Below are 24,302 nucleotides of genomic sequence, written 5' to 3' on the forward strand. Positions count from 1 at the left end.
GGTCACAACACATCAGTTATCAGCGAAGAGCTGTGGGAGGCCTGGCAGCGGACCTGAGCAGGTCTACACTGGACCACAACCAGTGTGGGAGGAGCAGCCGAAGGCCTGTTTACCTGACATTATCTGCTGCAGGGATAAGCCTGGATAAGCTGGGAGGCGATTTCCCATGTGATGCCCTCTGATGAGTCCTTGCACAAGAAATAATGCAACAGTGACAAGAGATAGTGAGCAGACGAAGTTTTTATTACTGCTCTACACAGCAACATCTTGAGAAGACATTCAGATCTGTCCAGATCACATCCCCCATTCCATCTCACTCAGATTATACAGTACACTTGCGATGTTGCTAGCGCTAAATACAGACAAACGAGAATAAAAATGCTCTCCGGCGGGTGACGCTCAAACGCTGTGCCTGGTGCCAGCAGGCTCAGGAGAACGGTGCGGCTGCCTGAAGCACGCCTTGATCGGATACACAAAAGCATGCGGTCTTCACGGCGCTCTGGGAGCGCTTGGTTAGTAGTGTGATGATCCACGGAGCAGGCCTCACCGCCTGACAATCCTTGGTGACGAGTCACCGTACATTTATTGGCAGTCTTCTCCATGACTCGCCCAGCTGGACCAACGCAACGGAGGAGCATATGCGACAGCAGCTGCGCAGGTCCTGAAAGGGGTGGGGGCTGAGTCTCACCCCTCGTACGTGGTCTCTATACCCGGTGCCAGAGGCTGAGAGGGCAGGAACTCGTGGCCAACGCGGGGCTTCCTACATTCACCCGCCTGCAGCACGGAGTCTGCCCCACACCTCTGCAGGCCCAAGCATCGCTGCTGCGCTTTGTGCGTATAAAAATAGCTAAAGTCACATTCCATTTCTTAAAGGAACTCTTAGAGCTCAGTGCTTGGACAGAACCTGCCACCACAAGACATAAAAATACACAAAAAAAATGCGGCAAGGTCAGCTAAAGCATATCACAGGCTGAGGAGGCAGCGTGGGACAGCCTCGCAGCACACTGCAATTAGGTAGCAAGAGCGGTACAAATACATCTTACATTAACAGCTCGGCTGCACTGTAACAATACATTGTTTTCATCTTAATTAGGGTACAGAAGCTGGGGATGTGCTGGTATGCCACATTTTCCATTAGTCCATAGGTAAAATCCATTTTAAAGCAGCACAAATCTCTTGAAAACAGACCATTTCATTAGACCGAGGCCAGCACCTGAAATGACCCAAGGGTGGCAGACAGAGGGGGTGAATTACTCCACCCACTCCAGTACACTGGGTTAAAAATACAAAAATATAGTTAGGAAGTGTTGCCCGGCTAGGGGGTGGCAGTAAAACCCCAAAGCCACTGGTTAGTGTGACATGACTTAGAAACCTACAGAGGAGGCGGTCTGGAGAGGCGAGGAGCCTCGGGCCCGTGAAGAAACAAACCCAAGGTACCAGAAGATACAGCTGGGAGACGCCCCTCCACAAGGGAGCACAATAGGGCAGGCTGGCGAGTTACAGGCTAATCACGGAAAACATAAGGACTACTGAGAGGAACGAGTTGCCAGCGTTTCGCCACACTTTTCCTCGTCCTACAAACAGCTTCTATACTTGTTGCGTTTGCAGCAAAAAAATAAAAAATAAAAATATAAGTCAGTGGACAAAAGAAGAATCTAAAAATCACACACCACTGACTGAGGGTGTGGGCTGCAAGGAGCCGCTTTCGAGTGGAGCTAGTGTGAGGGTATGTGCTGAGCTGTGGACAGGGTGGGCATTCATGTAGTCTCTTAGGAAGTGGGGCGCTTCTGGAGAGATGGGCATGGATTCTGGGGGCACCACAGCTCTTCAAACAGCCACTGACCCGCGAGATTTTCAGGTAGTTGGACTAATTTATCTAAATGTAGGGGAAAAAAAAAAAAATAACTTCCCGTCTTGGTTTGATGCGATTTTATCCACACTGATAACACTAAATCGAGGATCCTCACTTCCCCCTTACCCCCAAGTAGCAGACAGAACAGTGCACACCCCTGTAAATCTACATATCTTTAAACACTGCTGGGTCAGACCCGTGTTCTGCAGGACGAGGTCCCCGGGTAATGCTACATATGGGTTTACTAGAAGCGAGGGTGAGCAAAGCATTCTGTATTTGTAGGACCTCTGCTTCCTAGCTTACCCAGAAACTGTCCTTTCCCAAAGGAAGTGTCGGAAAGGATAACTTGCTACACCGGACGGAGAAACAGGCAGGACAGAGGAGAAAGACAGCAGAACCTTCTCTGCATGGAGTAAGATGGAGTCTGAACCTCCACCTGACCCAGCAGTGCAAGAACTCGTCAGTGTTGTAGCATCCAAGCACCACATCCAGATGGCAAAGAGCGGTGGCAACCCAAGGCAGGGGTCTGCGCTAGCAGCCACTGTGATGGCAACAAAAAAAAAAAAAAAAAAAAAAAAGGGGGGGGGGGACCACATTTAAAAAAAAGCCGATTTGCCTGCAAACTGTACACCCTAAAGAGGTGAACCAAAAGCAGTCACCTACTGTAAAAGATTACAACCCTTGCGGGGCACCGTTTACTCGGCATGAACAGATTAGCTAATGAGCCAAGTTTAACGTTGACCCAATAGATGTGCATAAACTCCAGGTCCGAGGGTAGAAAAATCCGGCATAAAGCCAAAGAATTACACAATCCACCACCACCACCAGATAGTCCACTTGCAGAGCCGCCCACAGGTGACCAGTGCAGGATACCCCATGTGTAAAAAGCTTCCTGGCCAACCACAAGGTAGAAGACGAACACAAGAATGGGCGTCACAGGAAGAGCTTCTTTCACCCACCCAAAACAGAGCACCGAAGGATGGTAATGCCACGGGGCGCTCTGGGAACATAAAGGAGTAACAGGCAATGTGGCACAAACCAGGCCCACCTGTGCAAGACCTAAGTGAGCCTTTCCAACTGGACGTACCTTACAATACACCCAAACCGACTATTCTCATCTCTTCCAATCAGCTGCCCCAAAACACAAAACCTCTAATTCGGAATTAAGAAAACTATATATCTATCCATCCATCCATTCTTAAATCACCCCCAAGCCAAGTAGCTGGAACAAGCTATTTGGGGGGCGTGGGCCACTATACAGCCACTGATGGAAATGGAAGGATATAGGGGGGCCCAGAAGAAGGGAAAAATAAGCCAAGTCCAAACCTCCCATAACGTCCTCCAGCAATGAGTTCATGGGACCAGGGTGCACCCGATGCAAAGCTCAAGTCTTTAAAATATGGTGCCCTCAGGCCCATCTGTAACAGCAGCACCACGGCTGCTCTGGCTCCAATGTTCAACATGAAAACTTTCATAAACCCTCGTTTCCAGAAAACCTTTCCTTGCCCGAATCCCTTCCAAACGTGGCGCGGCGAACCCAATCCAAGGAGCTAGCGGATGTGGGCCATCTCCTGCAGGAAGGGCGTCTTCATGCAGCCGGTGCAGAGCTGGTCCATCCAGAGGGGCGCCTCGTGCTGCAGCGGGGTGCGGCGCGGGAAGAAGGTGTACGTCAGGTCGTAGTTCATCAGGCAGCTGACCGAGCTCATGTACAGGTCCGAGAAGCGGCACAGGCGGCGGGAGAAGTAGGTTGGGTTGTGGTTGGTACGGAAGATGCTGCCAAACTGGGGGTTGAACAGGTTCTTGGTCACAGCCCTGATGTTGGGGGAAGAAAAAGCAGCTGCGTTAAGCGAGCAAAAGATAAGACGTACAACCATTAATAACCCCAGAGAGAAAGCGGAGCGAGTAACTTATTTTGTAACAAATGGCAACTGGTGGAGTGCCTTGGGGGAGGGGAGAATATTCCACTTATCCTGCTAGTTATTCATGAGTATCCTGCCATCTCACAGGTGTGAGAGCCGGGGGGGGCGACCTACAATTCTTCAGCTTCGTGTGGAATTCAAGAAGAGGAGGTGGCTCTAACAAGTGTGAGGAGCTCTTTCCACAATCTAGGAGTGATGTGTGAGAAAGCTCAACCTCAGCATCTGCTTCTGTGGATGCAGAGGAGTTCGGCTGACTGAAGGTGCCTGGCGGGTTGCTGGAAATGTACGTGGCTGATCAGGTAGGCTGGGCCTGAGTTGTGTAGTGCTTCGCACAGGACAGTCACTGCAGCTTCAGCTCTCTAATTTGTACTTACTACCCCCACAAGGTTTATCTAGTACATGAAAAACAGGTTAGCAATGTTAAAGCCAACAGCTGGTCAGAGAGGATTTATCCTATTGGGGAAATCTATACCCCACTGTGAGAAGGTGTGGATGCGCTATGAACTGTGCATTACTGAAGCGATATCCAGGTGTGGACAAAATGCTCTTCGGACGGAGAATGCGCCCTCCACAAGCTAGTGAGAAACAGGCATACCTGAGCTCCAGCCGCTCCTTCTTCCAATCCTCGAGGACCTGCTGGCACTCCGCGTCCTTGAACATCTGCATGGAAACAAGCACAAGTTAATGAACTTGGTAGAGGATGGTTGTGCCCACACCTCCCCACCCTCACACCACTGCTGACCACACATACCTGCATGCGCTCCACAAGACCAGTCAGTGCCTGCAGCCAAGTCAGGGAGTGGGTGTACTGCTCTGTGTTCACGATGCGGGTTTCCATCTCCAGCTCTGGCACGATGGCCCCAGTGCGCCACCCATGACGCAACATGAGATCCTATGAGTGAGGAGAAGAGGACAGGAAGGAAAAATCATCATTCAAGGCTGGCGAACCAGTTCAAGCAGCAGCTCTACACGTCAGAGGCACAGCAAATGGCAAACCAAGGCTGCTTCTTTTAGCAGTTCCTGCATTAATACACAACACCCTGTACTCATTTAGAACAGATGAGTAGTCTCCTCAAATGTGGCAAGTAGACTGCCAGAAAGGCCGCAGTCAGCTCAAAGATAAAACCCGGTCTAATGCAACTCTATGAGACTACTGACGATGGAGATCAGAATTCCAGAAAGGCTGCTGCATGCCATGCGCCGCCCCACCAATATGCGCTGCCTTAGATTGTGACTGCCTCAAAAAGTGGACTGCCTCAAGTGACTAGCTGAGAGCCTTGGTACCTGGCAGATGCCACGAATAGCAGAGCATCTGTGGCAAAAAAATCCTGGCACAGTAAGATACAGCAAGGCTAGGGACCCTCTTAAGCAGTGGCTCTTAACATTCCTACTTCTGTGGACCCCCACTTAATCATTACTGGAACCTAGGGACTCCCATAATCATTTTTGGAATCGGGGGGGGGGGGGGAGGTTCTCAATTGAGTCTTTACTGAAGCAGTGACCCTGCCCTAAGCATTTCAATGATTTGATAAGTACAACAATCCACAAACTTGTACAGAAACAAGCATTCATCAAAATGTAATTTTACTGGGAAGGTTGGCGCTTTTAAAAATTCAATTGAGGCCACTCATCACCCATACAATAATCTGTTTGATGCACTTGCACTGCTCCCACAGATCAATCTGAGGATACCAACTTATTTTTTGGGCCTCCCATTTAAAAAAGCATTCACATTTTTAGAAGGTTTTAAAACTTTCAATTTGACATTTTGTGCCTTTATTTATATACACTTTACAAATCAGTTATTTAATGTTCTAAGCAGCCGCAGACTCCCTGAGTAGGTACCTGGACACCCCGGACCACAGGTTAAGGATCACTGCTCTGGAGTGAAATCAAATACTAGAAGATTTACATTTCAATTTTTTCAGCTTCTTTAACAGGCAGCCCTCCTTCACCTCTATTCTCTCGCCACCATTCATCACTGCCCGTGTTGCCTCAGGGATTCATGGAATCTCACATGCCAACCACCACAGTCCGCTGCCAAGTACCAGGCCTCTGTGCATACACTCTCCAACACCTCCCTTTATGCAATGTGTATCTACAGCTACACACGCCATCCAACACATGGTTTCAAGTATTCACCAACAATTCAGAAGAGCACTTACTACCCAGCTCCGGGCTTGTACTCTATGCACCTTGGAACACCCTCTTCTCTGGCTCCCCAGAGCGCAGGAGTGTCCACCCTGGCTCACCATGGTCAGATCCATGCCAGATTCTCAAGCTATCCACATGATACACATTTAAAGGGAACCATTTGTATGGCCCATGGCAACCCTGAAAATGGGGCGCGATCTGATCCTCGTGCACCAAACACTGGACGCCCCTGGTGTAGAGTCACAGGTACAGCTCCCAAGAAGTCTCCCTGGCCCAGCCAGGAGTTGCCAGTGCGACCTAATGGAGGTTTGGAATGGACACAGACAGCGTGGTGTTAGCAGAACAATGAGGCAAGTGTGCGAACAAAGAGCCTGACAGCCCACGGGTACAGTCCGCAACGGCAGTTTACCCAAGAGCATCCCACAGTCGGCACAAGCGCGCCGCATCAAAGACCCTCAATGGCCCTGATGAGAAGCAATCCTCGGTTGGAGTATTGAAAGCAGAGCCCAGGAAGGTTTTAAATGTAATCAATGGATGTCCAAATTGGGGGCATCTTCAACAGATTAAGAGGTGACCGGTCTAAGGAAACAGGGTGGGCAGGACATGGAATGAGATTCCTCCAGCCATGGAAAAATCCATGTACTCTGGAGATTGTCTTACTTGCTTCAGATGAAGCACTTGTAAAAGAAAACCTGGGTTTGGAACAGTGGTGCTTGGAGCCATAGGGCCAGACATGTCCCCTTCTTTATGTTCACCCCAAGGGAGCTTGGAAACCATCTTCAGACTCAATCGACTGACACACGGCCTGTCATCTAGGCTCTGCTGAGAGCGCAACACATTGTTAAGTCCAAACTGTTAAGGGACATGAGTAACATCCAATAATTCTTCAGACAAAGGATTAATGTCTGCTCAGGAAGGACTTACCGCTAGGTCACTGTAGAGGTGATCGCCAAAGTACAGCACTTTGGACCCACGCCAGCCTGTCAGCTTCAGGAAGTCCACCAGGTTCCCCTGTTGAGGGCGAGAGGGAAGAAAGTTTTGAACCCCATGGTGAAACGATTGCATCTGAGCATCAAGTCCTCAGAAGCACTGCTGCACCTCCAAGTTCAAAGACTACTGTGTCGAAAGCAACCTTCGTCAGCATCAGCTTATGACCCACACCAGTGAGCTGCTCAGGGAAACACCACATCTCGAACTGCACTTAACAAGGAGTTTATACAACGACAGCGACATTCTGCAGTGAATGTTGAAAAGGTCGTTCATTTCCCATACTTAAAGAGTTCTATTGTACAAGAACATGATTCGGCAATTGGTCACATTACACACCTCTAAGATTTATTTACACATATGAACTGGGTTGAAAGGAAATAAAGAACTTTTTTTTTCTTTTTTTAAACCTGTTCTAGGGGTTGGAGGTGGTGGAACGTCCTCCCAAGGTTAACGGACATTTTCTGCAGGTTAAGAATATTTATAAGCTGTACAAACCCTACAGCAGCGGTATGGCATCAGTCAACAGCAATGCTACAGAGGCAGGACCATCCCAACTTCAAGCAGGCCGTCTCAGTAGCTGCCCTACTGTGCTTGTGGCCTCAATCTGCTCTGTTTCAGTTCAGCAGAACAAGCCACCAGTGCCCCAGTTAGGGCTGGTAACCACTGTGCTTCCCGACTAAACATCCGCCCGATTACTCACCGTGCACCGAGGTCACTCATTCACCAACCTGTAACCCAACTCAATTCCTTCAAGTCAGGTTTTATTTCCTCCCTCAAATCTTACCTGCCACTACCTTCAGGATCTCACAACACAGCACCAGCGGAAGATTGCTTCTTATGCATACAGCACAGACCCAATCAACACAACCCAACTCTAGCAAGCAATTTCCATTTCTGCCTTAGAATACTGTAATGCTACAGAATGAGAAACGCCAGGGGTTTGCTGATGGAAGCCACACCCATAAAATAAACTTAAAGAACTATATAGATGCCAATGGCTGGCTTGGCATGGTTACTTTATTACTGAATCCGTGTGATCTCAACATCCATAGAAGCATCCAATGTCCCTTGCAACCCAATAAACCTGGCATCAGAGGTGAAGGAACAGCTCACATGAAGGGAGTTTCCTTCGTCTAAAGTTGTGATGGTTGACATTCATGGGCATCAGGAGGTGGAATGGCTCACATGAAGGGAGTTTCCTATGTCTAAAGTTGCGACAGTGGACCTTCACCAGCATCAGGCGGTAAAGGAATGACACACACGAAGGGAGTTTCATACGTCCAACGTTGTGATGGTTGACATTTACGGGCATCAGGAGGTGAAAAAATGGCTCACATGAAGGAAGATTTACATCCAACGTTGTGATGGCCGATATCCTCGGGCATCAGGAAGTGAAGGAATGGCTCACATGAAGGGAGTTTCCTTTGTCCAACATTGTGATGGTGGACCTCCACAGGCATCAGGAACTGATGGAATAGCTCACACGAAGAGATGGATTGCATGAAGGAAGTTTCCTACGTCTAAAGTTGTGATGGTGGATCTCAGACTGGGCTTCAGCCATGAACTCGAAATAGGAACATTGAAACATTCGTTATTGCATGCTATCAAACCATGTGGCTCTTGACCCTCCTATCCGTGCATAGTGACAATCTGGGGGCCACACCTGCATGAATCAGCAGTGAGGCTGGGGAGGCCACGGTTCAGAACTGCTTCACCACTCGTCTGCACCATAAGCTCAAGATGCCATTTGCTGAAGGTACCTTCATCTCTCACGAGACCTGGACCCAGTGGCGTAGCGTGGGTTGTCAGCACCCGGGGCAAGGCAAGTAATGTACGCCCCCTAATCCGTGGATTTTAGCACTCGCGAGTGCGAGCGCCCCCCCCCCCAGATGTTGCGCCCGGTGCGGCCGGCCCCCCGTGCACCCCCCACGCTACGCCACTGTCTGGACCATCGTAGCCGCAGCATCCAACATATTCACTTCAAGCAACTTTAGCTGCAGTCATTTATGTCTTCATTAGATGCAGAAAGAAACAAAGACCAGCAGAGAAGATACCGCATGCCTGGCCTAGCAGCAGTGTTCACGAACAACCAGTTCGCAGTACAGACCAGACCACCGCTTCAAGTTTGTCCAGGAGAGTCCAAACTTGGCCGTGGGTCAACACATAGCAGGATGAAGAGGAACAACCTCTGGGAGGGCCTTAGTACTGCTTCCCTTGGAGCCCCTGAATGTTTCAGTATCCACCAAAGGACTTTGCCTGGAAGTGCACCTAGGCTCACGCCTGTGTCACGGATACTGCAGAGATGGTCCAGCTCCTGCACACAGCACTGCTCGTCATCCTGAATTATTTATTTATTTTAAGAGCCGGGAACTGTTCCTTCATGTAATCAATGCGGATTAAAAAAAGAAAATATTTTGCATCCCGAGGTGTTCTCCAGACATCATCAGCCTTCCTGAAGCCGAGCATAACAAGCTATTTTAACGCAGATTAGACTCGCCAAGCACTGGGACACAAGGAAGACAGGATACGTGTGTGTGTGTGTGTGTGTGTGTGTGTGTGTGCACAAACACACACACACCATCTTCTGTTTTAAATATGAAGGCTTGCGTTCAAAAAGATGAAGAAATCCAAAACTAATGACCAGGAAGCAGCCGGGCACCACGGAGATTGGCGAAGGCTGCTTTGATGTTCCCAGCTGACAGGCAGTCGGGCAGCGATAATCAGTCCGCTCTGGCCACATGCCTGGACTGGAGAACGCACAGACCTTTGACCCTTACCGAGGGTCAAGGGCCCTGCCCCCCGGGACATTTTCATCCTGGCAGTGCAACTTTCAAGCTGGAACAGGAGGCAGTCTGCCCCAGAGGACGCTGCTGAGCTTGACAGAGCTGTCTGGATCTCAGTGTCCAGATGCCAGGGCAAGGCTGCCAGGCGGGAGCGTAACCCGAGCAAATAAAAAACTGCAAGAAACACCAGCGACCAACAGACCGACGTACAAATTAATAAGCAGAACAGACAATACAAATATTCCACTGGAGAGGAGTGGGATGTATGGGTCTTTACTACGTCGCCCCACTCAAATGGAGCTGCAAAAATAGCAGATCTGTCGTGTTTGCTGTATTTCAGCAAGAAACGTGACCCTTGCATTCATCTTTGGCTCGGGGACGCAGATTAACAAAGCACCGCAAACAGCCCCTTCCGGTCTCTTCCCATGCTTGGTACATTTTTAGCCACAAACTGAGTGCAAAATGAGAAAAATGGCACTGCAGCCGAAGAACCGCCCCATGGGCAGATTTTGAGGGACCCCTTCCACCGCTGCAGAAAGCACGCAGTCTCCACAGCCCTCCCTCTATAATCCCGTTAGCACAATGCAAGATCCAGGACCTATCCGGCCACCTAGAGGGGCACGCCCACCGTGTCCTCCGTCAACAGCAGACCACTATCCTCATTGGGGTTCAGCTCAAAGCAGTGGTGGCAGCAAACTTATTTGTGGTTCGACCAGATCTTATTACATCAATAACAAGTGTGGCCTACTGACCCCCACCCCAGTGTAAAGATTCCCTGTTTTGAGAGTCCCAACACCTTACACTGAGAACCTGCGAGTATGAGTGCACAATGAGCTAGTGACGCATGCATTGTAAAAGGAGTGTGCGCATTGAAGCCTCAATATTGAAGCCAGTGGGAGCCATTTAATGCCCCTGGTGCACTATCGCACAAGATGGAGGGAGGCGATGACCTACCTAAACAGCGTATTAACTATCTGCATTCATTTGGCCGCCAGGTGGGGGTGTGGGAGAAACTGGCCCCTTATCCAAAGTCGTGTAGTTTCTAATACAGGCCTACACGTTTGTCTATCTCCCAATTTCTTCTTCACAAGGACTTCGGACAGCCAGCACTTCACTGTGCCCATGTTGTGGATATTCATGCTTGGTGAAGGCTGAGGTGCTCCCTGCCGTGAGAAGCGTCACCTTCGAATACACGGTAAGAGGATAATCCTAAACTGGTTCTGAAACAGGACAGTGGATCCATATCCTGGTTATGGAAGTCTGTATAAAAAAGTGGGATCCTAACACCCCACTTTGTTTCAATTTTAAGTTCATTACCAAAGAAGGGAGTGCTCCAAGAGCTCTAAGAGGTTCTCTGTAACCAGGAGTTGTGTTTCAGCACAGCCAGTCTTCCAAGGTGGGAAGACATCAGCTGACTCCTAACCAGGGGTTGGGTTTGCAGCACAGCCAGTCTTCCAAGGTGGGAAGACATCAGCTGACTCCTAACCAGGGGTTGGGTTTGCAGCACAGACAGTCTTCCAAGGTGGGAAGACATCAGCTGACTCCTAACCAGGGGTTGGGTTTGCAGCACAGCCAGTCTTCTAAGGTGGGAAGACATCTCACACCACCACTTCCGCTGGAGAAGCAGAGGATCTGCAGGAAGAACCCTAGGAGCCTGCTCGGAGGGAACAAGAGACCTGGCCCTGCAGAGGTAGACTGCCCACAAAGAGAAGGCCTGGTGTGAGGAGCACCCAGAAGAAGATGTTGAGCAATCCAGGCATTACCAGTTCTGTCAAGGGGTCACCCAGTCCTTCTGCGCAGTATCTGAAAAACTGCAATAAAGAAAGTACCAGGGCATGTCCCCTTGAGCAGGCTCGGCCGTGAGTCAAAGGGACTAGTACTGCTGCTACTGACGACAAAAAACGTTAGAGCGCAATCAAAGGAGGAAGCCCCAAACCACAGTGGTGACTGTAACTGAATGAGGAATATGCTTTGAAGCCACAACCCTCAACCATTGAAGCACTTTGCATCGGACCTCAGAATATCACCAAAGCCAAGAAAATTTGCTGTCACAGAAGCTTGTGTGTGTGAAGTTTATCAAGCTAGTTCTGCAAACAACCTGTGCTGCAGTGAACGAGCCCTGGAGGAGTCCGCTCCGTACAGCGGGAACACCCTTACTTGTCGGTGGCCAGTATGGCACCCGATCAACATCCACAGCTCTCTCAAACAGTCGGGCCTACTTGCTCTGCATAGGGAGATATGAAAGAGACAGAGACAGAGACACACTAGTAAAAACCAATGTGCTTGCCTGAGGCTATGTAGTGCAACCCGCCACCCTAAAACACTGAACGGACCTACCAGTAAAAAAAAAAAATGCATGAGTTTTTAATAGTGAGCACCTGGAGTAAGTCTCTGCCTACAAACTCGCACACTGGACCGAAATTTAGGAGGGAGAGGAGCGCCATAACACATTAGTACAACCCCATGTGCTGGAACGGCTGAACTGTGTTGAGTGGTATTTGGTGGTCAGATTGAAAGTTTCTTTCTCCAAAAGATAAGCACGGGCTGCACAATACCTTTTGTCTGAGCCCTTGCCCCTCACACTACCTCCATAAGAGACCGGCCACCGCTCGCCCTCACTGCCGCAAGAGCCAAGTGCAGGAAGGTTGTACTGACCCAGTCTGAGATATGATGGCGCCCAGAACACAAGCAGCACACTAAAGCCGCCACCACGGTTTGTGCCCAGCAGCCCCCATGTCACCTGGGGCTACCCCAGCAGGGTGACAGGATAGTAGCAGGGCCTGCAGCTCGCTGCGGGCATTTGCACTTCGCTAATACAGCAAGGACCCCCTCGTGACTAGACCCCACCAGCAAAGGAGAACCGAGAAATGCCCACGATGCAGAAATGAAGCCTCGCAGCCTAGGGGGAGATTCGTCTACACAATCTGCATCACTGGATTTGAAACCCTGCAAATGCCAGCAAGAGATGCAACTCGAGGCAGGATACAGTCCCGGGGCAGAGAGGAGCCTGGAACATAGGTCGCCACCCACAGCAGGAGAGCTGCTGGGGCTACCCGACAGCCAGGGGGGACTGCTTGTTGCCAGACACACGGACTCTCACTAAGCAAAACAATCTTGAGGTGGAATTAGGAGCATGATAAAGTGCAAAGAAGCCTCAGCCATTTACGGTTCCCAAAGCTAGGATATACCTTAAATGTGCACAAGGGCTGCAAAGAAAACACTAAGCAAAGTTCAAGATCAGCGGAAAAGTCACAACAATTTAAAGAAAGAATGCTGGCTGTCAACACGGACCACAGGCGCCTTGGGCACAACCGCATCTAGGAAAGCTGGCTAGAGTGACCTTGCAGGTCAAAAAAACACATTATCCAGGCCCCCCCAGCACCCACCCTGCTCTAAGAGGTCAGGCACGTTAAGCACCCGGAGCCCCTTAAGAAGGCTCAGAAAAATAGTTCATGAAGAGAGGGTACCCTCCCTCCATTGTCCGAGCTGTCATTAGCGAGAGGCGAAAGTTAAAGAACAGAAAAAGAAAAACCTACCTTCCCACCCCCTTCGGTTTTAACCCTCCGTGATAAACTGGTTTCTACATCCGTCAGAGGGGATTAGCTTCAGACAAAAGTCCTGCACAGGCTGACGGCCACGGAGGAATGAAACTTGCACAATCGCAAACAAACCGTGCCAAGCCTCGCTGCCACCCTTGAGCACAGCTCCCAGGCAGAGCCCGTCCAGCAACCTTCAGGGGGAAGGCATTGTTGCTGGTTAGCTTCTGGGTCAGGCAGACACGGCTTCTGGCGCCTATAAGAAGCCCGGCTATGTCTGGGTACCAATTACCTGAAAACAAGAATGTGTAAATAAAACCAAACACTCCGGTCAGCCAGTAACCTTTTGGTTGATTGTTCCCTAGCCTGGAGGCCTGTGAAGTTAGTGCTTGAAAATCAAAAAAATATATCATTTCTGCATCGTCACAGTCTCAACGTTTATTCCAAACCACTGAAAGGTGGGGGGTGTCTGTTGGGGTACAAGCAATACTCAACCTGAACTGTGCCGACAGCCGTTTGTCCAATCTGGCATCACTCAAAGAAGCCATCCAAGGAGTGATCGTTAAGAGAGGTGTGGCGAGGTGGCCGTGTAGCTTCTCTACAAATTGTAACTGATGGCAGCAGAACCCTTAGCTTACCAGTGATGCATCTGGTGCAGAATGTCTTCTGTACAAGGAACACCTTGGAGTTCAGAAGCACATCCCACAGAAAACCAACTTTCACACAGTGGATGCCATTCACAGCCGTCAGGGGCAATCTCACCATGTGAAGGAAAAAACAAAATGCACAGAAGCTCCCATCCATTGTCCTCTAGGTGCAACTCAAAAGAAGATCTTACGGCACAATAACAGGGAGGTGGGGAGCATCTCCTGCTCCTACAGTAGGGAAAAGCCAAGATTTGGTGCATTGATTGGTAGGTTATTGATTAAAGTGGAAATGTGACAACCTCAAGAATAAATAAACTGGTTCCTGGAACAGCAGAGGTTCCAAAGCAGCATCCAGTCGAAGAAGTAGGAGGCCCACAGGGCAGCCCGTGGGTAACCTGAGGTTTAAGCGGTTAATTCCATAGTACACCTAGGTGAGGTACGTCAACTGCAGTAAGGACACATGCGTTAAACCGTACTATTATTTGTCAGGTAGCTCAGACGGTGACCCAGATTTTCGACACAGACAGACAAAAAAACGTACTGGAGAGAAGAGGCCATCTGGCTAAGCTGCCAACATTCCAGCAAACTCTCAAAAACGTGATTGAGTGACAGGACCAAGCAAGAAGGTTGGGCTTCAAATCCCCTTTCCACAAGAGCACCCAGAGAACGACATCAGCAAGTCATGTTGGCCACAACTTCCGAAATGAAAAGACACCCCGTAACATCTATTTAGCAAGGAAAGTTCTGCCACAAACATATCTTGTGCCTTGATGCTTGCACTCTACGCCAACAATAACCTTCCGAGTTCTGGTCGGACATTGCCCTACCGGAATCCTTTGAAAGATGCTTTACACAACCCACTACACACAAAAAAAAATCCAGTAAAGTACTCTACAAAAACACCAAGAGGGGCTAACAGTGACAAAACAAAAGTTCATACCAGGATCTGTGGACTTCACTCACTACGAATAGAATAGCCTTGTGCCCTCAGTCAGGCATCAGGACAAGCTATCCCTGAAACACGAGAACCGGGCGTGGAATGGACAAGCAGTCTGAGGGAGAGACCTGAAGTCCCATCAATTAACAGCTACAAGTCATCCAGCACCCCCCCCCCCCAGCCTGAATATGCATGAAGGGGGTTGGAGTGAGTCGCACACAAGAGGCTTGTGTGCTGAACTGACGGGGACGGCTAGAAGTTCACCCGATTTCTAACACGCCCCTCCCGTCCCACACCAAGAGTGCTGCTGAGCCACTCATGCTGCCTGTTTGTGCTGCTGGGAAATCACCGTTTACTCTGCTCTCAAGCACGGCGCATAGCTTGAATACAGAAGGGAAAGGGAGAGCCCGGAAGAGGCCCAGTGACAGGCTCCAGACTCCTGGGAGCGCTGTGCGGACCACCAGTCTGGTCCACCATAGCTGTGCGAAGCCCAGCCACCTCATCGGAGACGCTAGCAAGCTAGAACTCCTTTCTCCCGGAGAATGAAAATAATAACTTCGGCCTTTCAGACCTCTGAGGCAGGCGGTGTGGCTTGGCTGAACAATCAACCCTGCAAGAAGCAAGATTTCATCTCCAACCCCCGACACTTGCAGAGATCACCAGGTTTCCCACCAGGAGAAGCTAGTCACGCATCACCGAGAAGCGTGTGTGCTTGGGTTTGGAGAGCTAATATGACTCGTGCACTGCATGGCCCCTTCCAAGTGACTACACATACAAGGGGTGCGGATCTCTCAGATTAGGCAATGTAAAGAAAGCCAGGCTCCAGCAGGGGGACAGACACCCCAGGCGCACTACACACTGGGCTGATCGGAGCCTCCATTGCCCCGCGCGCCCCTGTGTCAGCCAGAAAGGGCCTCCATCACCGCGGCACTAGCTGTGCTAGCAGGCTCTCCGGTGGATGCTCAACGAGCGATTCCTCGCCTTTAGCATACCCCAGGTACCAGGCTATCTGCAAGATAGAAACCGCGCTGATCCTGAATGCTGGCAGGCGGCTAGTGCGGCTCGGCGTTTACGCCGTTTGCCCCGGAAGTTAGGATATAGCGCCACCCATGCATGCCGTCAGTTCCTTCTGTCTCTGTCCACACCCTAGACTTCACCCAGGACTTGGGTGACTTCTTCCAGTGTTAAGGGATGCACTGCTTTGCTTAATGTTCCGGAATCGCCCGTGGACTGATGAAGTACTCTCTCACGTCAGTTCCCGAGCCTAAACGCCAAACGAATATCTAGTGCGATATAATAAAGACTCTTGTTTGCGAAGATGCCGGCATGGATTACATTTTTGTTATTTCTCAAGGGGACATAGCTCCCTTAGACAGTCGTGGATAGAAAAGAACTGACGTCAGCATCATGGGAGGCTCGGATAAGTGCTTCCGGTCGATAGCTGCACAGCACCACCACCTGCTCACGAGAGCACTGCCCTATACAAGTTTCCTGATCCGCCCGGGTGCCTGGGGATATTCGAAGAGCGAGTATTTGTGGAAAGTATGATCTGTAGCAGCACGGTCTGGAGAAAAGAAAAAAATAAGGAAACAAAAAAGTCAAGCTAAAATGAAGCCTCTGGCCAGATGCAATCTAGGTTTCGGGTGATGAAGGAGGAAGTCACTATGGGCAAGCCAACGCTTTAATTCTGCAAAATAAATTTATAATATTTTGAGCCAATAGTGGGAAGTGAAGTACTTGTCAGAACAGTAGGCTTCAAATTTTTCAAATCAGAGGATTTTGATTTGTTAATGGTTTTAAAGGTGTCAGAGCATCAACAAGGAGGCTGAGGCAACTTTGTTACTGCGGGAGACTGCCTCTGGAGTAGGGGTGTATACTAAAATCAGTCTGGAAAGCACCCAAGGTCTATGAATTGTGGGACTTACCTGCTTGTACACATTGCCCTTTTCTAGCTGGGTGATCTTGTCCCAGCGTAGGTCACCATTCGCATCCACGCGCCGAAAGGGCCTGCAAGACAACACCAAATGCTATTAGCTGCACAGAAACATTGTCAAAACAGGGATGTTCAACCCCCACCTTCCCAAGCATGGTACATCACAGTAATAAACCAACACTGCCCAGCGAGCCGCGGTCGCCACATTGCTGAAAGTGCTGGGCTGCAGCTGTGAAAAGCCCAGAGAGGAGGTTACCAGAGTGAGGCAGCTTTCAAAATGGACGACATATGCAGTTGGTTAATCTGTCAGCTGGGCCAATGGCAGCACTCAAGCCCATTTCTCAACAATATTATATACATTTGTATATACAGTGCCTGAAACTCACGAGTCGAAAGCATCCTGCTGCTAACCGGGTACAAAATGCGCACTGAATCAAGCACTTCTGTGTATTTTCCACACCTCTGTACTCTTGTTACACCCCCACCCCAAAAAATATAAAATATATATATATATATATATATATATATATATATATATATATATATATATATATGGAAAATGTCACTTACCCAGTGTACATCTGTTCGTGGCATTAGTCGCTGCAGATTCACATGCTGTGCACATCCCGCCATCTGGTGTTGGGCTCGGAGTGTTACAAGTTGTTTTTCTTCGAAGAAGTCTTTTCGAGTCACGAGACCGAGGGACTCCTCCCATTTCGACTCCATTGCGCATGGACGTCGACTCCATCTTAGATTGTTTTCCCCGCAGAGGGTGAGGTAGGAGTTGTGTATGCTAGTAATAGTGCCCATGCAATGGAGTGAATGCGTATGTACATAATGAAGTTTAAAGTAATATATTTACAAATGTTTAAGATCTACTTCTAAACGGCTACAGGGTCCCGGGGAGGCGGGTGGGCGCATGTGAATCTGCAGCAACTAATGCCACGAACAGATGTACACTGGGTAAGTGACATTTTCCGTTCGATGGCATGTGTAGCTGCAGATACACATGCTGTGCATAGACTAGTAAGCAGTTATCTCCCCAAAAGCGGTGGTTCAGCCTGTAGGAGTTGAAGTAGTTTGAAATAATGTTCTTAGTACAGCTTGACCTACTGTTGCCTGTTGTGCAGTTAACACATCTACACAGTAGTGCTTGGTAAATGTATAAGGCATAGACCATGTTGCTGCCTTACATATTTCGTTCATTGGAATATTTCCTAGAAAGGCCATGGTAGCACCTTTCTTTCTGGTTGAGTGTGCTTTTGGTGTAATAGGCAGCTCTCTTTTAGCTTTAAGATAGCAGGTTTGAATGCACTTAACTATCCATCTAGCAATGCCTTGTTTTGAAATTGGATTTCCTGTATGAGGTTTTGAAAGGCAATAAATAGTTGTTTTGTCTTTCGAATTAGTTTTGTTCTGTCAATGTAGTACATTAGTGCTCTTTTGATGTCTAATGTATGTAGTGCTCTTTCAGCTACAGAATCTGGCTGTGGGAAGAACACTGGTAATTCTACCGTTTGATTCAAGTGGAACAGTGAGATTACTTTTGGTAAAAATTTAGGATTTGTCCGTAGAACAACTTTATTTTTGTGTATTTGAATAAATGGTTTTTGAATGGTAAATGCTTGAATTTCACTCACTCTTCTTAGAGATGTGATGGCAATTAAAAATGCAACTTTCCACTTTAAGTATTGCATTTCACAAGAGTGCATGGGCTCAAAAGGTGGACCCATGAGTCGTGTTAAGACAATGTTGAGGTTCCATGAAGGAACTGGTGGTGTTCTTGGTGGTATAATTCTCTTTAGGCCTTCCATAAACGCTTTTATGACTGGTATCCTAAATAATGAAGTTGAGTGCGTAATTTGCAGGTAAGCTGAAATTGCAGTAAGATGTATTTTAATGGAAGAGAAAGCTAGTTTTGATTTTTGCAAATGTAGTAAGTATTCTACTATATCTTTTGCAGATGCGTGTAAAGGATGAATTTGATTATTATGGCAGTAATAAACAAATCTTTTCCACTTATTTGCATAGCAGTGTCTAGTGGTAGGTTTTCTAGCTTGTTTTATGACCTCCATACATTCCTGTGTGAGGTCTAAGTGCCCGAATTCTAGGATTTCAGGAGCCAAATTGCTAGATTCAGCGATGCTGGATTTGGATGTCTGATCTGTTGTTTGTGTTGTGTTAACAGATCTGGTCTGTTTGGTAGTTTGACATGAGGTACTACTGAAAGGTCTAGTAGTGTTGTGTACCAAGGTTGCCTTGCCCATGTTGGTGCTATTAGTATGAGTTTGAGTTTGTTTTGACTCAACTTGTTTACTAGATATGGAAGAAGTGGGAGAGGGGGAAAAGCGTACGCAAATATCCCTGACCAGTTCATCCATAGTGCATTGCCCTGAGACTGATGTTGTGGGTACCTGGATGCGAAGTTTTGGCATTTTGAGTTTTCTTTTGTTGCAAATAGATCTATTTGTGGCGTTCCCCAAATTCGGAAGTAAGTGTTCAGTATTTGGGGGTGAATTTCCCATTCGTGGATCTGTTGGTGATCCTGAGAGAGATTGTCTGCGAACTGATTCTGAATCCCTGGAATAAATTGTGCTATTAGGCGAATGTGGTTGTGAATCGCCCAATGCCATATTTTTTGTGTCAGGAGACACAACTGTGTTGAGTGTGTTCCTCCTTGTTTGTTTAGGTAATACATTGTTGTCATGTTGTCTGTCTTGACAAGAGTGTATTTGTGGGTTATTATGGGTTGAAATGCTTTCAGCGCTAGATACACCGCTAACTGTTCTAAGTGATTTATATGAAACTGTCTTTGCTGAATGTCCCATTGTCCTTGGATGCTGTGCTGATTGAGGTGTGCTCCCCACCCTGTCATGGATGCATCTGTCGTTATTACGTATTGTGGCACTGGGTCTTGAAAAGGCCGCCCTTGGTTTAAATTTATACTGTTCCACCATTGAAGCGAGATGTATGTTTGGCGGTCTATCAACACCAGATCTAGAAGTTGACCCTGTGCTTGTGACCATTGTGATGCTAGGCACTGTTGTAAGGGCCGCATGTGCAGCCTTGCGTTTGGGACAATGGCTATGCATGAAGACATCATGCCTAGCAGTTTCATTACCAATTTGACCTGTATCTTTTGGTTTGGATACATGGCTTGTATTACATTGTGAAATGTTTGGACTCTTTGTGGACTTGGAGTGGCAATTCCTTTTACTGTGTTGATTGTTGCCCCTAGGTATTGCTGTGTTTGACACAGCAGAAGGTGTGACTTTGAGTAATTGATTGAGAAACCTAGTTTGTGTAGGGTTTCTATGACATAATTTGTGTGTTGTGAACACTGTCTTTGCGTGTTGGTTTTGATTAACCAATCGTCTGGGTACGGGAACACATGTATTTGCTGCCTTCTGATATGTGCAGCTACTACTGCTAGACATTTTGTAAAAACTCTTGGCGCCGTTGTTATTCCGAATGGCAACACTTTGAATTGGTAATGTATCCCTTGGAATACAAACCTTAGGTACTTTCTGTGTGAAGGATGTATTGGTATATGGAAATATGCATCCTTTAGATCCAGTGTTGTCATGTAGTCTTGTTGTTTGAGCAGTGGGATTACTTCTTGTAATGTAACCATGTGAAAGTGGTCTGATTTGATGTATGTATTTAATATTCTGAGATACAGTATAGGTCTTAGACTTTTGTCTTTTTTGGGTATCAGAAAGTACAGTGAGTAAACTCCTGTGTTTAGTTCTTGTTTTGGTACTTATTCTATTGCCTCTTTTTGGAGCAATGCTTGAACTTCTACTCCTAGAAGATTTATATGTTGTTTTGACATACTGTGTGTTTTCGGTGGGACTGTTGGAGGGAATTCGCGAAATTCTATGCAATAACCATGCTGGATAATTGCTAGTACCCAAGTATCTGTTAGCTCCTCCCAGTGTTTGTAAAATTGGCTTAGTCTTCCCCCCACAGGTGTTATGTGATGGGGATGTGTGACTTGTAAGTCAATGCTTATTTTGAGGAGTTTTGGGGCTTTGGAATTTTCCTCTATTTTTTTTGGAATTGTCCCCCTCTATATTGCCCCCGAAAACTTCCCCGCTGATATTGGCTTTGGTAAGTGGGCCTTGTTTGTGATGTTGTGGTTTCTGTAGGTTGTCCTCGAAACCCTCCCCTAAAAGGTGTTTTGCGAAAAGTGCCTCTGCTCTGCAGGCAGTAGAGTGCGCCCATGGCTTTTGCTGTATCAGTGTCTTTCTTGAGTTTATCAATAGCAGTGTCGACTTCCGGCCCAAACAACTGCTGTTCATTAAATGGCATATTTAGCACGGCTTGTTGAATTTCCGGCTTGAACCCTGACGTGCGGAGCCATGCGTGCCTTCTTATTGTTATTGCAGTATTTACTGTCCTTGCAGCCGTATCTGCTGCATCCATTGAAGACCGTATCTGATTATTAGAGATACTTTGTCCTTCTTCCACCACTTGTTGTGCTCTTTTTTGGAACTCCTTGGGTAAGTGTTCTATCAAATGTTGCATCTCATCCCAGTGAGCTCTATCATATCTTGCCAAAAGTGCTTGTGAATTGGCAATGCGCCATTGGCTTGCTGCTGGTGCTGCAACCCTTTTGCCCGCAGCATCAAATTTGCGACTCTCTTTGTCTGGAGGTGGTGCGTCCCCCGAGGTATGTGAGTTTGCTCTCTTACGAGCTGCCCCGACGGTATTGGCTATGAGTGGAGCATAGCGTGTTAAATAGAAAGTCATCCTCAATTGGTTTGGAATGCAAGGTGACGTTATGGAAAGCAGCTGCCCTTGCGATCACCTGTGTGTAAGATGTACTGTCCTCAGGTGGGGACGGCCTGGCAGGGTACGAGTCTGGGCTGGTGTCCGATACTGGAGCATCGTAAAGGTCCCATGCATCGGGATCATCTTGACTCATGGTAGTAGGAGTCGGGGAGTGCATCAGTGGAGGAGTTGCTACTGGTGATGTGTGCACTGATGGTGGTGGAGACGGTGGTGGAGCTGTTTTCCTTGCCACCTTTGCCTGTGGCTCCTTGTCCTTTTCTTGAAAGGCAAGTTTTCTTTTTATTTTAATTGGGGGAAGAGTGGTTATCTTCCCTGTGTCTTGTTGAATGTGGAGCCTCCTTTGAGTATAGTCTGGCTCTACTGCTTGAAGTTCCTCTCCGAATCTATGTTTTTGCATTTGGGAGGACAATCCTTGATCCTCTGTATAGGAGCCTGTTTTTGGCTCCGAGGCTGGATGTTTCGGAACCAAAACTTTTTCGGATGTTTTTTTAGGCTCCGAAGAAACCTTTGTAATTTTTGGCGTGGTGGTGTCTCGGTGCCGAATTTGTTCGGTGCCGCTGTCACAGTGCCGAAATTTCACTGAGCCGATGTCTCGGGTCCGAGATTGCTGTTTGGCGGTATCTTGACCGGAGTCGGATGACTTCGACACCAGCGTGCCCTTTTTCGGTGCCTTGGATCTGTCACCTATTTTTTGGGTTAAGCCATGGCCTGTTGGCGGTGGCGTCCCCTGGGCTTTTGTTGACTTCTCGTGAGTCTTATGTTTCGACGTCTTACTCACGGTTTTCGGCATTTCTTCGGCCTCGAGCTCTTCTGAGTCCGACTCGTGGATAGAGAAAGCTTCCTCTTCCTCCTCGAAACGCTCTTGTCCTGTCGGCATCAACGCCATCTGCAGTCTTCTGGCTCTTCGGTCTCTTAACGTCTTTCTCTCCCGAAACGCTCGACAGGCCTCACAAGTATCTTCCTTGTGCTCTGGGGACAAGCACAAGTTACAGACCAGATGCTGATCCATATACGGATACTTGTTATGGCATTTTGGACAGAAGCGGAATGGGGTCCGTTCCATCAGCCTTGAAGTCACACGTGGCCGGGCCGACCAGGCCCCGACAGGGGATCGAAAAAACCCCGAAGGGCCACCGGAGCTCTTCAAAATTCGGTGTCGATCTGTTGTAACTAACCCGATACCGAACGCAAACAATACCAAAGTTTTTTCCGACATTCTAACTAACTTTCCGACCCGAAACGAAAAGGAACACGTCCGAACCCGATGGCGGAAAAAAAACAATCTAAGATGGAGTCGGCGCCCATGCGCAATGGAGTCGAAATGGGAGGAGTCCCTCGGTCTCGTGACTCGAAAAGACTTCTTCGAAGAAAAACAACTTGTAACACTCCGAGCCCAACACCAGATGGCGGGATGTGCACAGCATGTGTATCTGCAGCTACACATGCCATCGAACATACATACACACACATATATATATATATATATATATATATATATATATATATATATAGTGTCACTTACCCAGTGTACATCTGTTCGTGGCATTAGTCGCTGCAGATTCACATGCTGTGCATAGTCCGCCGTCTGGTGTTGGGTCGGAGTGTTACAAGTTGTTTTTCTTCGAAGAAGTCTTTTCGAGTCACGAGACCGAGGGACTCCTCCTACTTTGGTTCCATTGCGCATGGGCGTCGACTCCATGTTAGATTGTTTTCCCCGCAGAGGGTGAGGTTGGAGTTGTGTATGTTAGTAATAGTGCCCATGCAATGGAATGACTAAGTATGTACAAAATGAATGTTAAAGTAATATATTTACAAATGTACAAATGTTGAAGATTACTTCCAAACGGCTACAGGCTCCCGGGGAGGCGGGTGGGCGCATGTGAATCTGCAGCAACTAATGCCACGAACAGATGTACACTGGGTAAGTGACATTTTCCGTTCGGTGGCATGTGTAGCTGCAGATACACATGCTGTGCATAGACTAGTAAGCAGTTATCTCCCCAAAAAGCGGTGGTTCAGCCTGTAGGAGTGGAAGTAGTTTGAAATAAAGTTCTTAGTACAGCTTGACCTACTGTGGCTTGTTGTGCAGATAACACGTCTACACAGTAGTGCTTAGTAAATGTGTGAGGCGTAGACCATGTTGCTGCCTTACATATTTCGTTCATTGGAATATTTCCTAGAAAGGCCATGGTAGCACCTTTCTTTCTGGTTGAGTGTGCCTTTGGTGTAATAGGCAGCTGTCTCTTTGCTTTAAGATAGCAGGTTTGTATGCACCTAACTATCCATCTAGCTATACCTTGTTTTGATATTGGATTTCCTGTATGAGGTTTTTGAAATGCAATAAATAGTTGTTTTGTTTTCCTAATTAGTTTTATTCTGTCAATGTAGTACATTAGTGCTCTTTTGATGTCTAATGTATGTAGTGCTCTTTCAGCTATTGAGTCTGGCTGTGGAAAGAACACTGACAATTCTACTGTTTGATTTAAGTGGAACGGTGAGATGACCTTTGGTAAGAATTTTGGGTTGGTTCTTAGAACTACCTTATTTTTGTGTATTTGAATAAATGGTTCTTGTATAGTAAATGCCTGAATTTCACTCACTCCTCTTAGAGATGTAATGGCAATGAGAAATGCAACTTTCCACGTTAAGTATTGCATTTCACAAGAATGCATGGGTTCGAAAGGTGGACCCATGAGCCTTGTCAAGACAATGTTGAGGTTCCATGAAGGAACAGGTGGTGTCCTTGGTGGTATT

General features: G+C 47.8%; 1 protein-coding gene across 1 annotated transcript in view; it reads right to left on the reverse strand.

Annotated features, from left to right (window-relative positions):
- Positions 1–222: 222 nt before the first annotated feature.
- NT5DC2 (5'-nucleotidase domain containing 2) overlaps positions 223–24,302 on the reverse strand; it is a 103,927-nt gene continuing 79,847 nt past the window's right edge. Inside the window, exons 10-14 of the mRNA XM_069209452.1 lie at positions 16,744–16,825; positions 6,850–6,936; positions 4,523–4,663; positions 4,367–4,431; positions 223–3,664 (exon numbers count right to left, since the gene is read on the reverse strand). Of these exons, the coding sequence (XP_069065553.1) occupies positions 3,403–3,664; positions 4,367–4,431; positions 4,523–4,663; positions 6,850–6,936; positions 16,744–16,825 (637 nt within the window). The 3' untranslated portion in view covers positions 223–3,402. The remainder of the gene's footprint in view (positions 3,665–4,366; positions 4,432–4,522; positions 4,664–6,849; positions 6,937–16,743; positions 16,826–24,302) is intronic.

The sequence above is a fragment of the Pleurodeles waltl genome, chromosome 10, assembly GCF_031143425.1.
Source record: "Pleurodeles waltl isolate 20211129_DDA chromosome 10, aPleWal1.hap1.20221129, whole genome shotgun sequence".
NCBI classification, from domain to species: Eukaryota; Metazoa; Chordata; class Amphibia; order Caudata; family Salamandridae; genus Pleurodeles; species Pleurodeles waltl.